The sequence below is a fragment of the Chelon labrosus genome (genome assembly GCF_963514085.1).
Source record: "Chelon labrosus genome assembly, chromosome: 6".
NCBI lineage: Eukaryota > Metazoa > Chordata > Actinopteri > Mugiliformes > Mugilidae > Chelon > Chelon labrosus.
The window spans coordinates 196,698-214,341 of NC_140342.1; the positions used below are offsets into that span (position 1 = coordinate 196,698).

A 17,644-nucleotide genomic window follows, 5' to 3' on the forward strand; every position below is an offset into this window, starting at 1 on the left:
AGATCCTGATTTTGGTCAGGGGCGTTTGGAACCGGATGCCTTTGGCCTTGAGGGTCTTTTTGATCTCCATATACGCTCTGCGTTGCTGTACCACCTCGGTCGCATAGTCGTTGTCAAAGTACAGAGGCGAGTTGTCAATTTTTACCCGTTTTTGCCAGGCTTTCCTTAGTATCATCTCCTTTATGTCATACCGGAGAAAGTTTATGATTATGGACCGGGGAGTCTCCCCGGGACCGGGCCTCCTCGCTGCCGCTCGGTGTGCTCGTTGAATCAGCAGACTCGTCCCCTCCGGCAGAGCCAGCTCCCTCTGTAGTAACTCCTCGACAAAGCGGGTGACCGAGTCCCCCTCCGAGCCCTCTGGAACTCCAAATATCCGTACATTGTTCCTCCTGGACCTTCCCTCGAGATCGGTTAGCTTATCCTGTAGCTTTCTCTGCTCACGCAGTGTTGTCAACAGAGCGTCTTTAGCTTCCAAGTTATATGTCTCTAGCTCCTCGATGCGTGTTTGCGCCTCGTTGAGACTTTTTTTCTGATCTTGTAGTTCGTCTTTGTTTGCCTTAAGCTTGTTGTAAACTTCTTCTTTAAAATTAGCAAACTCCTGTTTAAAATTCGCGTTGAGTGCCGTTATGTCGTTTTTGAGTTCACGGATTTCTTTAGTCATTTCCGACAAGTATTTGTGTAGTGCTGGCGTAACGTCTTCGGTTGCTGCCTCGCCGCCATTATCCCCTGTTTCGCCGCTTACCTCCATTACGTTAGTCTTTTCCCGAGTTTTCAGAGTTTTTCGGCCTTTCTGGCGTGTCCCCCCGCTCATTCCTCGTAACTTCTGTTTGAATTTGGTTTATCGTTAGTTGGGGGGAGGTTTATTTATCTCCGACTGGTGGGAGCTACAAGCTACGCCGCCATTCCTCTCATCGCCCAACCGGAAGTCCCCTAAAACTTACTTTTAAGGGGATTTAAGGGGATTGAACTTAAAAACAATGAGTTGGCACAATTATTCGATTACAAATCTCAGCAAATGTATCTGTAGTGTAGAGTTGACAAACAATAACTTAGGGCCACTAAATACATTTTATTAAATACCATGATAGAATTTACAGTGTGGAGAAAGTTCTTAGTTGTTAGTCCATTGTCCATTTAAGTAAAATTTCATTTGTCTGTTGTTATCTCAGTTTTTATTAAAATCATCCACAAAAATGTTTTTTTTTTTTTTGCGATCACATTCTTTAAAAATGCAGTGTCAGTAAAACTCATTATTATGATTATTGTTAAAACAGTAAAATGAACAGTTCATTAGAAAAAATAACTGTTATGCAAAGCAGGGTATGGCAGTTTATTGTAGGACAAAAAAAAAAAGATGTCCTTGGCATTATATATATACACATATACTGTATATTCACTGATCAGGCATAACATTATCACCACCTGCCTAATATTGTGTGGGTCTCCCTTGTGCCTCCAAAACAGTTCTGACTCATCAGAGAATGGACATGGGCCTTCTGAGGTGCTATGGGTTGAGGGGAGGGGCCTCGGTGGATCAGGCTTGTTCCAGTGCTTGCCACAGATACTTTATCAGTTTGGAATCTTGAGGGCCAGGTCAAAACCTGGTGCTGTTTTCATGTTATTTGAGTTATTCCTGAACCATTTTAGTGTGTGTGTCTGTGTCAGGCTTCATCCTACTGGAGATGGCTGCTGCCATCAAGGAGTGTCATTACTATGGGGTGAGGGTGTCTGGTCTGGTCTAGGTGGGTGGTACATGTCTAAGTATCATTGCATTCACAAGATGGTCAATGTTATTTACTTGTCCTGTCAGTGCTTTTAAGGTTGTGGCGGATCAGTGTATATGTTCTGAGATTTCCTGAGGAAGTGAAAATTCCCTACAGTTAAATTGGAACAGAAACATTTTTAAATGTATACACTAATAAAAAGTGGAATAACTATTTTTTTCTTGATCATGAGGGTAGATTATGCAGGTATGCGGCTGCGCAGGTATTCCAGCAATGCATCTGTTCCTTTCGCTACAATGGCTGCTCTGGGTGTACGGAAAGGATTCCCCTCCAAACTAAGACACCTGAGGGACAAGACAGATTGTAAGTCAGAACCAAGTATTTGCATCTGTTAAATCCAACTTTCACTAGCACTTTTTAAATCTCAAAAACAGATACAGAGTTGCTAAAAACTGTTTGCACCACTCAGAACTTTCTACATTTCTGTATAAAAATGCCTCTAAAAAAATGCATATTTTTACACATGTTCTGAAAGCAGACAAAGACAACGCAGTCAAATAAATATAACACACATATTATCCTTTGGTATTTGTTTTTTCATAAAATTGAGCCAATATTTCATATCTGTGAGAGGCAAAGTTAAGTGCACCTCTAAGATTACAACTTCATATCAAGGCCAGATAAGAATCAATCTGTTCAGAAGTGTTTCCAATTAATGTAATGAAACTCAGGTGTCTTTCAGTGTCGTTTTGTTTATATATAAAAAAAAAAAAAATGTTTTCGAATGGTCAAGTCAAAATCCTGAACTTGATCCAGTAGAAGTTTTGTGGAAGGACCCGAAGCAGGCAGTTCACGTGAGGAAACCCACCAACATCTCTTAAGTGAAGTGGTAGAAGTACTTACTTACAACTCACCTGATTCAGTTTCTGTAAATGAATGCACAAGCATTTTCTTTTATTTGATAGAGCATTTACTATATTTACAAGACAGAATTTGCACTCACTGCACCCAGAAATCTCTCTACATTACTTCACTACAAGAGGAAACTTAAATGATCCAGAGAACCAGTAAATGATGAGGAAAAAAAAAAAAAAAAGATTGACACAGACATCAGTTACACATGAACACTTCAGACACCAGGTGGTGATGTGATGAAGACACAAGCTTGCGATGGCAGACAGTACAAGACAGTTTGTGTATTTGGTCAATAATACCTGAGGCTGGTACACAGGCCCACTTCAGGAGGGATGTTCATCAGGTCATTGTTTGACAGATCCAGTGTTGACAGATTAACCAGTTTCATCAAAAGTCTAGGCTCCATTCTACAGACCTGGTTATTATCAAGCAACACAGTCTCCAGGGAAAGGATCTCATAGAGGACTTCGGGGAAGGATTTGAACCTGTAATCAGCACAAAGACACTGACTGGACAAACTGATTCTCTAATTCACTGTAAGAGCTCTCAGGTCAGTTGATTCTGCTCCCTACAGTACAATCCTGCAAATTTATTCAAAGCCTCCATCAAGGACAATGTCCTGGTCTTAGATGTCCCTTTAAGGAAAGTAAAAGACAGAGGAAGCGCCCTGAAAAGCTTAGAATAAGGGGAAATGACAGACAGCAAAAAAACAACTTAAGTGAGATGGTGATTGTGTAATATTTAGGTGTCTATGTGATATTCGATTGTTTTTCATAACATTACGTATGTGTGTCATAAGTAACTGTGGTGGAAATGGTACAACTATCACCCTTTGACTGTTGCTTGCTGAACACTTTTCAACCAATTCAACCAATTTTTAACTCACATGTCAAAAAAAATAAAATAAAAATTGTGGTCTCAATTTCTATTGCAGTTTATGTGGCAGTTGGGGGTCGTTATTCTGAGGGGACTTTCACAAACAGTGAATAAACAGAGAGTTTCACCATAAGAAACAATATTGTTGCAATTCTTTTAAGATTGCAAGATCATGAATTACAACAATCATGCCAGGTTTCAATCATTACCAGAAGAACCATGGGGTTTCCGCACCAATCTACACACTGCAGCTTATTCTATATTTTTTTTTACTTTTTGTTTACCGTGTGTTATGTGCAATCACTTAGGGCTGGGCGATTAAACGATAACTATATCGCAAAAGACATGTGAATTAAAAATACGTTTGATAGAATATTCGATAATTTCACTTGAACTCCGTTAGAGAAAAAGAGGAAGAAAACCCCGAGCCAGAACTGCAAGTCATTCTGGGGGACGTAGGCAGAGGAAGGGCTTTAGCCTCTCGACCTATCACGACCCAGCTAAGCCAAGTTGGTGGCATCATCATCAACAACAACAACAACAACAAAGAACGGCGTGGAGTGAAATTGTAGATAAAAAAGGAAAGGTCTCGTCACCAGTTTGGCAACATTTTGGTTATTTTAAGTCAGACAAGAGTCAGACCGATGCTGTCTGCAAACTTGGTGGTGAGTGAGCATATTAATTGTCTCTTGTCTCTCTTGACTAATCAAGAGAGAGTGTAGGCTAAAAGTCGGTTCAGTTTGGTGTATCTGCGTATTGAGTGAGTGTCTGAGTGCCTTAGTTTGCTAGTGGTCAAGTCGGGTAGTACGTTTTGTTTCTCTGCCGAGTGAGATGCTGTTTGAATGGTGCCGTTTATTGATTCTATATCAATCAAACGTGGTAGGACTCAACTGAGCCGGTTAAATAGACGTCTAGATTCATGATTCTTGAGTCGTCTTTGATGGCCGGTTATATGAGCCGAATCTTTTTTTTCCACCGCTATTAAAAATGAATGAAAATTAAATGCTACTGAATATGTCATTGTTATCATTTAAAAAAGTAAATAAATAAAGTGACGGGGATTTTTATGACCCTGTCAGTCAAAATGACAGACAACGAAAAAGTCTAGCGCGATCTAGCGTAAGAGGTACACAGCAGCAGTGCCATTCCACAAAACGTCAAAGCGATATAAAGAAATAACAGATGCAGTGGCATATAGGTTAAAAAAATGAATCAATAATTATCGATATAGACTGATATGAAATTATATCGTGATACATTTTTCAGCCGTATCGCCCAGCCCTACTGTTTTACTGTAGTACTTGTTTACTAGTGGCTGCAGGTACAAAAATACATTTCACTGTGCATTGTACTATGTATAACTGTGCATGTGACAAATGAAACCTGTCTTATCTTCTTGTCCTCTCTAGCAGGAACCTGGGGTCAATCAGGATCAAAACCTCACACTATAAGAACATTTTCTTTCCATCCGCAAGTGGACTCAGTAACAAGTGCTGTCTCACACACATACAGACTCTTATCCGCACCGTTGAGTCAGTACATGTTACATTAATGCAAGTCACATACACAACCTCCGTCTATGCATTACATTAACACACTTCGTTAATGCACAGTCTGTATAGTTAAATAACAGTACATTTGATATTGTTCTTATTTGTACTTAGACTTATGTGTATTGCAACAAGTACCAAGACAAATTCCTTCTATGGCATGATCATATGTGGCTAAAAAAAAATAAGATTTTGACTTTAAATTACTTGCCAATTATTCATGTACTGTGTCTGCCCAAACAGATTTTGAGAACAATGTACAGTGAAAGTGCAGCAAGCAGAGACACATTAAATATTCAGAAGTAAATAAAAAATACACCCAGCTGTCACTAGAATGACCTGACTAGGGACTGTTGATGACCAGATTTTCAAATACAGACAATTCCCCATGTCCCTCATGGGGAAATTCTTTCTCTGCATTTGTCCCATTCATTCATTAACACAGCAATGTGACGCAGTTGGGGTTAGGTGCTTGCTTGCTTAATGCCACGGGGGGATGCAAACCTGCCACCCTTCAGTCCCAAGCTGCTTCTCTAACCACTACTCCACAGTTCCTCCTAAACTCTAGATGTTACTATTCCAAACACAGTTAAACTATCTAAAGCTTGTTGCTGCACATATCTATGTAAAAGGCTAATGCGTGACCAAAGAGGACTTGGTGTGAACTACTAGCTCCCATGGATCCCACCTTGCTGTGGCCCTTTCAAATATGTCTAGGGTTCATGCTTACTTGTGTGTACACTGTAAGAAAGGATTCTGTGGTCATGTTGATTTGAATTAATGTATTAGGTAAAATATATTCAATATAATTGTGTTTTTGATTTTGAGGCAAATATTTAATTAAATTTCAAATAAAAATGTTTGGAATAAAATCCACCCATTGTAGTTAAATAAAACATAAGCATTATGTTAATCGAATTCCAAATAGAGAGAATATTGAGTGAATTCAAATTAATGTAATCAGGCAAATTTTAATTTTAATTTTAAAAAGCACTTCCTGTCAAAGTGCGCTTTTTTTTTTTGAATGCAGCTGGCTATCATCTACCCAGTGGAGCTCGTTATGTCTTCCCAGGCAGGTAACTTAGGGGCACTTTACACGGAAACGATTGGAGGTGAAAAGCGCAAAACATTTTATCGGATGTCCTATATCGTTTAGATGGTGACGGCGTTTTTGGGGGTTGAAAACGCAAAAAAGTGAAACCACCCTCCAGAGTGGAAATCTTAAAAACGCTCCACCCTCGCATCACCGTGCAAAGGGTGAATAACGCAAAACTGCGTTTCTCGTCGAATAGAAATGACGTGACAAGCATGCGACAGGACCGGAAAAACAAGTAAACAACATGTCGAGCTCCGCGATGGAGGTTCAACAGGCCCTAGCCGCAATAATTTGTATCCAAGTGGTTGTTTTGGTTAATATATTTCGCGCGCTAAGCGTGGAAAAGTAGAAGAAAAGTAAATACCTCTACGCAGGCACTATTGGGAGTGTTGCCACCTAGCCATCTGGCGGTATACTGCATCTATGTGTATGAAATTTCACACACTTTTGCATTTCCGTTTGAACACAGATTTGTTTCAGAAACGCTCGTCTAAATGCGGAGTTAAAAGTGAAAACGAAACGCCACTTTTGCGCTTTTGGTTCAGATAGTTTCCGTGTAAAGGTAGCCTTAACTTCTCTCTGTTGTTTCGCTGTTTTGTTGCAACTTGCAAATGTGAAGGTAACTTACCTAATCACACATGAAGTCAGCCTATTAACAGTGTTACGTTTTACAGCCGCAATTTTATTTCTTTTCATGCATAACTCTTGTTAATTTTAGCGTGGTAATGTCCGGTACACAGCGGTTAGCACTTAACGTTAGCAGGAGGGGAGGAGGCTTAACAAGGCACAAACTTTCTCATTTTACAGCTCCACAGTACACTAAAAAAGTTTCTGAAAACATTTTAGGAACAGAATACTGTTTCATATCTGATTAGCTGTGTTTAGTTTGATAGTTGGAGTTTCGTGAGCCGGCCGCCGAACTCCATTGGAAAAAACGGCCATTTTCCATAAAGATGACTGGTGATGAATGGCTTGTTAACTCGTCATTTAAGTTATATTTTTACTGAAATAAGTCCACAATTATCCACAAAATAGTTGCTGAATCAAACAGTGGCTCCTACTGTTACTTTATTTTTTCAAGTAGGCTGACACAGATCTGTGACCTTTGTGTTTTTGTAGTATCTTTTTTTTTTTTTAACAGCTTCAGTGCTCCTTGTCATAGATTCTCCAAATCTCTGAACTCACCTCGAGGGATGAACACTATTCTAGTAATGACTAGTGTCTAGTATTGCAATATGCTTGCAATATATTTCTGACAGTTTTATACTAAGACACTTACAATTTCATGTTGCAGGACACTGAGAACTTGGAGGAAATTGAACAGCTCATAATGGCAATTATTGTGACCCCAAAGACCGGAGCTTCTACAAGCAACAGCCCAAAGAACATTGGAATTGTCATAGAGGGCGTGGAAGTCATCACAGGACGAGGAGATATTGCAAGGGCTTGCTCTGGCCTCCTTGGCTTGACCTATGCGCTGAATCTCGATTATCCCAGACAGCTGATGTACACCTTCGAGGTATTCCAAAAACTTTTCTTGGAACTGGATGATGCAAAGTCCAGTCCCTCAAGAGCAAGCTTCTGGCTTGAAATGAGACTGTAGTTGCAGTGCAAAATTTTGTACTACAAAATGTTCAGCTTCTACAGAGCTTGAGAATTGCACATTTGAAAGTGCTATGTTTGTAAGTTAGCGCTGATTTGGACTCTTATCCCATGAATGTCAGTGACATTTCTATTGTGGTTAGTTCAAAGTACAAATGTTTTTTACTCCGTACACATTACACTTTTCTGCTTTTGTTTCGGTACATGCACTTCTGGAGGATTTTTCTTTGGCTTGAAATGAGACTGTGGTTGCAGTGTACACTGTTGTGCAGTTAATTGTTAATAAAAGTCTTATTTGAGTATTTGTGGAGTTCTGTACTTTCTGGGCCATAGACTAGTTATTCCTAAGAAAGAAGAATATTTAGATTTAATTCATTGCATTGATTAAATTCAAATTAATGAACAGATTAATGTAGATGATTATTACTCAATTATATGTCCTTGATATATAGAATTAAATAAATTTTTATTAGTACTATTTACACACTAGGGAGTTTCTCTTTTTCAAATCAACTCAATATTTTTGTTTAGGTTTTAATTAATTCTGTACTGTTTTCTATTCAAATCTACTCATATAAAATGGATAACTATTAAGGGTCTCATTTAATTAATATTTACTCAATACCAAACATTGTGAAATATAATTAATAATATTGCTTGTAATCTGTTGCCTCATTTTTATTGAGTAGATATGGTGTATCTTTTCTTACAGTGTATGGAGTTGTAGTACTCCATGGACAGATTGCTAATGTGGGGGTTATTCTAGTCTAGTGCCAGCATGTGTGCATGCCTGGGAGGAGGCAAGATAACTCCACACTAGAGGTGTAACAGTATTTGTATTTGTCCCGCGGTGTCACGGACGGTACGGGCGTCACCGTTCGGTGCACGCAGTCATAAGGCGAATACGTCTGAGTGTAGCCTATTAAATAAAAGAAAAAGTCGAGTCGACTTCAGTCCAGGTGGCGGTAATGAGCCTAAAAGCTGCCAGCAAACGCCATTAGCCTACAGAAGAAGAAAAACAGACAAAGAAGAAAATGGAGCGTGTGGAGTTGGAAGAGCCTCATTTAAATCATCAGTGTACGAACACTTTGGTTTGTGTTGGTTTGGCAACATAACGGCGATGGCGCGCCAGTGGTCTGCCGACGAGGTATAGTACGTCACTGGAAACACATCAAACACACTAACATACATAAGACGACATCGCCCTGATAAGTCTGTCACTGGTGCGAGGAAAAAAAACGTGTGTTAGCTACAACTTATTCCCTCTGCTTTTAAGCAGCCTCTTGACAATAGCACAGACTGGGCCAAAAACATCACTGACATCACTACAACACTGAAAATGTTAGTTACTTGTAATGAAGTTACCAAAGTTTGGCAGTTGCTCTTTGACTACCTCAGTTTATCCCTAAAAGAAGTTGTTCTTTTTCATTTCCTCTGCATGAACAAAATGAATGAATGGTATAAGAACATTCCTAATGCATTTGTTTTATGTTTTATTCTATTTTTTACTTTTATTATTTACTTTTATAACAGGTGATTTTCAGTCTATTTTTTTAGTTATTTTTTCAGTCTATTGGTGTCTGTTTAAATAAATGAAAAAAGCTTTTATTTTTATACATGTGAGTTTTTCTTGCTTTTTTTTCCCCGTTGTACCGAACACATACCGAACCGTGACTTATGTGTACTGTTACATGTAGTGCCCCCTTATGAGACCCATGAATTTGGTATGAGTGGCCAGAGGCACAATCCTTATGCTGCATTGCTGCATAAGGATTGTAGCAGCAAGTCACCTGTAGCTGTGATTTTTTTTTAAGTTATTCTTAGTGTATTCTTTTAATTTTGTAACTGTGAGGTTTAATGCCCTCTATGTCCATGACCAAGGTGCCATGGGCAAGCACCCAACATCCCCAAAAAATGTTCGACACAGCCCACTGATTTGAGTGCATACATCACGTGTGAATGAATGCATGGGTTGAATGTAGAGAAACAATTTCCCCATGAGGGATCAATAAAGGAAATAAACGAGGCTGCTTTGGCAGAGATGTGCCAAAGTGTTCAAATTCTCTCTGAGCCCCCCCAGGACATTTTATTGTCCTCTTCGCTTTAGATAAAATGAAACTACAGTAGCTAACATATGTAGGAATTTCAGGTGCCTGGAAACAAAAGCAAATGAGAATATGAGAACTAGAATCTGCACGGAAATAGTGAGTTACCTGTTGAAACTGAGGATTATAGAGGATAGTTTAGTTAGGTTCATCATTTCAGATGGTAAGTCACACAGGTGGTTATTCCTGAAAGAAAACAGGCAGGACATAAACGCAACATTAACACTTATTGTGATCTTTCTCAGAAACTGAGTTCATACGAGATCTGGAACTATGTCACTGCAAGTCACAAGTAAGTCCTGAGTCCCAAGTGAAAGTCAAGATTCAAGTTGTAAACTTTGAGTTTTAAATCCTTGAAGGTGGACTGTTAATTGAATGCCAAACTTAATATGATGAAGTTGTGTAATTTTTCACATAAAAACTTTTGATGATTTCAGCTTCACAAATGTGAAGATTTGCTGCTTTTCTTTAAATTGTTGTTATGTATTTTCACTTATTTTGATATTCACATTGGTTGCTAGTAGAGGTTGGGTTTTAGGAGCAGCAGTAATGTTGGGTTAATGCCTCTCCTACATAATATAAGCTTAACATTTCTTAATGTTATATTGAAGAAATAGTTTACCGGCAATGACAATAAAGCATCCTATATATAAATATTTTATGACTGTTTTAAACATACTAAGCAGAATTAAAAATTAAAAAATGTATATGTTCGTAGCCATTTCATTCCTTCTTCTTTACATGCTAAAGTGAAAGATACGACTGGTTACCTGATAATTACTATTAGGTCAGCTTCTCCAATGCGAACATGTGAACTGCTTCTTACTTGTTTAATTCAATTTTAAGATTTCAGCTTTAATATTTCTCTGAAATGTGTGCATTTAGTTTCAGTGGCATTGGCTAGGTTGTAATCGTTAAAACGTACAAAAGATGTATTATTATAACTATTATAAATACATAATAATAATAATAATAATGCATTTTATTTATAGGCGCCTTTCTTGGCACTCAAGGACACCGTACATACATTCATAAAAGAAACAGCAATTCATAAAAAGAAACAGTAATTCATAAAAGAAACAGCAATTCATAAAACGAAACAGCAATTCATAAAAGAAACAGCAGAGAATAAAATATGGGGGGGGGGGGGGGGGGCAGAGTAATTGTCATCAAGTGGAGTAGGCAGTTTTAAACAGATATGTTTTGAGTTGAGATTTGAAATGGGGAAATGAATCAATATTTCTGAGTTGGGGTGGTAGTGAATTCCAGAGACGGGGAGCAGAGCGGCTGAATGCTCTGCTCCCCATGGTGGTAAGACGGGCAGTAGGGACAGACAGATGTACGGAGGAAGATGATCGTAGAGAGCGGGAGGGAGTGGGAACATGGAGGAGATCAGACAAATATGGGGGGGTGAGGTTGTGAATGGCCTTGAAAGTAAGCAGGAGGACTTTAAATTGGATGCGAGATTGAACTGGGAGCCAATGAAGTTCTTGAAGGACAGGAGTGATGTGGTGAATGGAGGGGGTTTGAGTTATGATGCGGGCAGCTGACTTCTGGACTAGTTGAAGTTTATGGAGAGATTTGTGTGGAAGGCCAAAGAGGAGAGAGTTGCAATAATCCAGACGGGAAGTGACAAGACATATATATATATACACACACATACATATACACATATACATATACACAGGTGGCAAAAGTATTCACATTCTGTACTTAAGTAAAAGTATGGATACCTGTGTAAAAAAATACTTTGGTAAAAGTAAAAGTACTGATTCAACTCCTTTACTCAAGTAAAAGTAAGAAAGTACAGGCTCTGAAATGTACTTAAGTAAAAAGTAAAAATGATTTTGCCATTAATGAAACAATTCATCCGTTGATAATTTTGCAAAATGAAAACGTTCTAACAGAATAATCTAGACTTAATTGACCACATGTCCTGCATGAGCATCTGGATAATTTTTAATAGTAAACTGAGGGTTACTGGGTCAAAATGGTGTGTTTCCATAGAATTGCTAACGTTGTAAACTAGCTTCCAAAAAATCCTCAAAAAGCTAATGATAGCAACAGAAACCACACCATACCTGAATTTGTTTTTTTTCACATAAGACCAGTAGTTCTCAAATTGTGTGGTCAGGTGGACTTTCAGTATTACTGTCTTTAATGGTGCTTGAACGATAAACAAGCTTCCAGTCACTAGGTGGCAGCAGAGCTCAAACCAATCAGGCTGCCTGTTCAAAACAGTAGAAGAAGAACACAGGAAGCGCATGGTAGACTTTCCTTCTCTAGTCTGATGCTCTAGTCATGTCCGATCATGTCTATGATGTCCAGTCCGATCATGTCATGTCTTTTATGTCTTGTCATCCGTGGAGGTTAAAAAAGTAACGAGCCTGTTTTTCAAATGTAAGGAGTAGAAAGTACAGATATCTGTGTACAAATGTTGGGAGTAAAAGTAAAAAGTCGTCAGAAAAAGAAATACTCAAGTAAAGTACAGATACCTGAAAAATCTACTTAAGTACAGTAACGAAGTATTTGTACTTCGTTACTTGCCACATATATATATATATATATATATATATATATACACACACACACACACACACACACACATACATATGTATATATACACACATATACATATATATATATATATATATACACATATACAGTCATGGACGAAAGTATTGGCACCCCTGGAACTTTTCCAGAAAATGCACCATTTCTCCCAGAAAAAGTGTTGAAATTACAAATGTTTTGGTATACACGTTTATTTCCTTTAAGTGCATTGGGACAACACAAAAAAGCAGAAGAAAAAAGCCAAATTTGACATAATTTTACACAAAACTCAAAAATTGACTGGACAAAATCATTGGCACCCTATTAAAACTGTGGGTAAATAATTTCATTTCAAGCATGTGATCCTCATTTAAACTCACCTGTGGCAAGTAACAGGTGCTGGCAATATAGAAATCAAAACTGAAGCCAGTTGGAATGTATAAAAGTTGACTCAACCTTTGTGTTGTTTGCCTGTGTATGCAACACCAAGCATGGAGAAGAGAAAGACGAGGCGAGAATTGTCTGAGGACTTAAGAAGCAAAATTGTGGAAAAATATCAACAATCTCAAGGTTACAAGTCAATCTCCAGAGATCTTAAAGTTCCTTTGTCAACTGTGCGCAATATAATCAAGAAGTTTTTAACCCATGGAACTGTGGCAAATCTCCCTGGACGTGGACGAAAGAGAAAAATTGATGCACGAATGCAACGCAGGATTGTTCGAATGGTGGATAAACAACCTCAGTCAACTTCCACACAAATTCAGGCTGTCTTGCAGACTCAGGGTGCAACGGTGTCAGCTCGAACAATACGTCGTCGTCTGAATGAAATGAAGTGCTATGGCAGGAGACCGAGGAGAACCCCACTTCTGACACAGAGGCATAAAAAAGCAAGACTGCAGTTTGCAAGAACATACCTGAGTAAGCCTCAATCCTTCTGGGACAATGTTTTGTGGACAGATGAGACTAAGGTAGAGCTTTTTAGCAAAGCACGTCATTCTACTGTTTACAGAAAACCGAATGAGGCCTACAAAGAAAAGAACACGGTACCTACAGTCAAATACGGTGGGGGTTCAAAGATGTTTTGGGGTTGTTTTGCTGCCTCTGGGACTGGGTGCATTGATTGTGTGCAAGGAATCATGAAATCTGGAGACTATCAAAACATTCTGGCCCGTAATGTAGGGCCTAGTGTCAGAAAGCTGGGTCTGCATCAGAGGTCATGGGTGTTCCAGCAGGACAATGATCCAAAACACACCTCACAAAGCACCCAGAAATGGTTGGAGACAAAGCGCTGGAGAATTCTGAAGTGGCCAGCAATGAGTCCGGATCTAAATCCCATAGAACACCTATGGAAAGATCTAAAAATTGCTGTTGCGAGAAGGCACCCTTCAAATCTGAGAGACCTGGAACAGTTTGCAAAAGAAGAGTGGTCCAAAATTCCAGTTGAGAGGTGTAAGAAACTTGTTGATGGTTATAGGAAGCGATTGGTTTCAGTTATTTTGTCCAAAGGGTGTGCAACCAAATATTAAGTTGAGGGTGCCAATGATTTTGTCCAGTCAATTTTTGAGTTTTGTGTAAAATTATGTCAAATTTGGCTTTTTTCTTCTGCTTTTTTGTGTTGTCCCAATGCACTTAAAGGAAATAAACGTGTGTACCAAAACATTTGTAATTTCAACACTTTTTCTGGGAGAAATGGTGCATTTTCTGGAAAAGTTCCAGGGGTGCCAATACTTTCGTCCATGACTGTATATACCTATATATACATATGCATACATATGCCTATATATACATATGCATACATATGCATACATAGGCATATATACACACACACATATGCATATGCATATGCATATATATACATACACATATATGCTTCCACATCTGCTCCAGCTGTTCTTTCAACCCTTGATACTTTTCAACCTTTTCGTGTTCCTGCTTTCTGATGTTGGCGTCTGCTGGTATCGCCACATCTATCACCACCGCCTTGTCTACCACCACTATGTCTGGTTGGTTAGCCAGGATCTGTTTGTCAGTCTGGAAGCTGAAGTCCCACAGCACCTTGGCCCTGTTGTTCTCAGCCACCTTCTGTGGTGATTTGGGTACTTCTATTCCATACTGGGTACAGATGTTCCTGTACACTATTCCAGCCACTTGGTTGTGTCTCTCCATGTACGCTGACCCGGCTAGCATCTTACACCCTGCTATTATGTGTTGGACTGTTTCAGGGGCATCTTTGCATAGTCTGCACCTTGGATCTGATCTACTCTTGTAGATCTTGGCCTCTATGGTTCTTGTACCTAGGCCCTGTTCTTGTGCTGCCATGGTCAGTGCCTCTGTGCTGTCTCTGAGTCCAGCCTTTTCCAGCCATTGGCAGGTCTTCTCGATTTCAGCCACTTCTTCAATTTGGCGGTGGTACGTCCCATGTAGGGGCTTGTCCCTCCAGGTTGTCTGCTTCTCTTCCTCTGCACTCTTAATGGGTTTCTGTTGTCTGAGACATTCATGTTGATGGCTTGGATCTTGTTCCTGCCATTCAGCTGACTTTTCAGGACCTGCCTCACTCTCTGGAGGTATTTGGTTGTGGTTGACTTCCTTGCGGCTTCCTCATGGTTTCCGTTAGCCTGTGGGATACCATGGTACTTGTAGCTGTCTTGGATATCACCTATGTTGCCCTCTGGTAGGTCGACCCCTTCAGTTCTGATCATCTTGCCACTCTTTGAGACCATCCAGCCACACTTGTCCAATCCGAATGACATCCTTATGTCGTTGCTGTAGATCCTGGTGGTGTGGATCAGTGAGTCGATTTCTCGCTCATTCCTGGTTTACAGCTTGATGTCATCCATGTAGAGCAGGTGGCTAATTGTTGCTCCACTTCGGAATTGGTACCCGTAACCACTCTTTGTGATGATCTGACTGAGGGGGTTCAGGCCTATGCAGAACAGCAGTGGTGATAGTGCATCTCCTTGGTATATGCCACAATTGATGTTGACTTGGGCAATTGGCTTTGAGTTGGCCTCTAGGGTTGTCTTCCACATTCCCATCGAGTTCTGGATGAAGGCCCTTAGGTTCCTGTTGATCTTATACAGTTCCAGACATTCCATTATCCATGTGTGTCGCATTGAGTCGTAAGCTTTCTTGTAGTCAATCCAGGCGGTGCACAGGTTGGTCTGTCTGCTCTTACAGTCTTGGGCGAGTGCTGCATTGACCAGTAGCTGGTGCTTGGCTCTTCTGGTGTTGCTGCCAATTCTCTTCTGAGCCCCGCTCATGTATTGGGCTACGTGCTTACTCATCTTAGCCGCAATGATGCCTGACAGGGCCTTCCATGTTGTGGAGAGACAGGTTATTGGCCGGTAGTTGGATGGGATAGGCCCCTTCTGGGGGTCCTTAAGGATTAGGACCGTCCTGCCCTGGGTTAGCCACTCTGGGTGGGACCCATCCCTTAGCAGCTGGTTCATCTGTGCTGCTAGGTGTTCATGGAGTGCCGTTAGCTTCTTCAGCCAGCAGGCATGGATCATATCGGGGTCTGGTGCTGTCCAGCTCTTCATCTTTGACACTCTTTCTTGGATGTCTCCCATTGAGATGGTTACTGGTTCTTGTTCTGGGAGGTTGCTGTGGTCTGCTCTTAGGTCCACGAGCCATTGGGCTTCTGGGTTGTGTGATGCCTCTTTTTCCCATATACCCTTCCAGTATTCTTCCACCTCAGCTCTTGGTGGGTCTGACCGGTTGTTATTTCCTCCCTGCCACTGAGAGTACACCTTGGCTGGTTCAGTGGAGAACAGCTTGTTTATTCTCCTGGCCTCTGCCTCCTTGGTGTATCTCTTCAGCCGGGTGGCCAGTGCTGTTAGTCTCTGTTTGGCAGTTTCGAGTTTTCTGTAGTTCTGTCAGCTGGCTAACTTCTCTCCGTGTTGCCCTTATCTTGGCTTCTTGCTGTATTCTCCATGGAGGGTGCTGCCTGTCATGGTTTGAGCCCATCTTGTAGCCAAGCATTTCTAGGATTACTGTTGCTGTACTGTGTATCAGCTTATTGGTCTCAGTGATGGTTCCCGTAGGGATTGTTGTTAGTGCAGCATTCACATCCACTAGCAGATCTTCTGAAGGTACTTTACAAGTCAGCTTCGGTATTTGAGGGGGGTTCCAGGCTTCTAATTGTGCCATGATCTTCATTCTCAGGTCAGCAGCTCTTGCACTGAGGCTGGTATCTGTTGGGGCTTGGTACCCAATCTCTGATTGTGGGGGTGATGGTGGCATCCCCCCACTGACCTGTCGTCCTGGCACCCCCTTTCCGTAGCATTGTTGTTGTATCTCATCAATCTCTAGTTGTAATAGGAGTTTTCGATTGCGGATGTTGGAACAGTGGGCTAACAGCTGTTTCGTTGTTAGCCTTGATTGTGGGTTTCGAAATGACCATTGGTCCCACATTCGCTGCATGTATCCCTTCTCTCTGGGGTTGCTCATATAGTAGCATTCCAACAGTTCCGTGTTTTCTGCCTTTGTCCATCTATGTCTTGTTCCAGTAGCCCATTTCTCGTCAGGTTGCCCTGGTTCCCTAGCACCTGACGCAGACCTTGTTCACCCGGGCGACATCCAAGCAGCGTGTGTGTGTGTGTGTGTGTATATCTATATATTCTCAACTGTGTTAACTGAAGATCCATGCCACAACTTGGTTTCTGGAATACTGGGACAATGATACTCGAACAGTTTTTATCTTTCTAAATAAAATTTAATTCAAAGCCTAAAACTCGTACCTGAGATCAATGTGCGACAACTTTAGTAACTTGCAGATGTCAGGAGAACAGGAGTGCAGTTTGTTGAAACCCAGATTGATGTCTGATACCGAGTAGCGGAACTCCGCCAGCCTGTTCACAGAAATAGTGTTAGTCCGGCAATCAGCTTTATCAAAACTGCCTTTTGTTTTGACATAATCCTTAATCTCTGTCACACAGTCTTAACATCGTGTGTGATTTAATTTTACCTTGGAGGTACACACGTCAGCTGGTTCTTGCTGAAGTTAACAGTGACAATATCATGGCCTACTGCAGCATCATAGACCTCATCTGGAATACTAACAGCCTGCTTCTCACTAAACACAAACAAATTTAATTCAATTCAGTTTTATTTCTATGGTGTCAATAACAATACAAATTGTCTCAAGAAAAGTGACTCTAAATGTGTAAACTTGAATGACTCTAAACTTAAGTTACTTAAGCTAAATTTCATATAAATGCCTAA

General features: G+C 40.4%; 1 protein-coding gene across 2 annotated transcripts in view; it reads right to left on the reverse strand.

The window, feature by feature from the left end:
• Positions 1 to 1,061: 1,061 nt before the first annotated feature.
• Positions 1,062 to 17,644, reverse strand: part of lrrc40 (leucine rich repeat containing 40) — a 64,048-nt gene continuing 47,465 nt past the window's right edge. Inside the window, exons 11-15 of one of the 2 annotated variants that reach the window (XM_084546692.1) lie at positions 17,388 to 17,495; positions 17,161 to 17,271; positions 9,977 to 10,054; positions 2,939 to 3,124; positions 1,062 to 2,068 (exon numbers count right to left, since the gene is read on the reverse strand). In XM_084546692.1, the coding sequence (XP_084402818.1) occupies positions 1,963 to 2,068; positions 2,939 to 3,124; positions 9,977 to 10,054; positions 17,161 to 17,271; positions 17,388 to 17,495 (589 nt within the window). In that variant the 3' untranslated portion in view covers positions 1,062 to 1,962. The remainder of the gene's footprint in view (positions 2,069 to 2,938; positions 3,125 to 9,976; positions 10,055 to 17,160; positions 17,272 to 17,387; positions 17,496 to 17,644) is intronic. The other variant, XM_084546693.1, reaches the window with a different exon arrangement.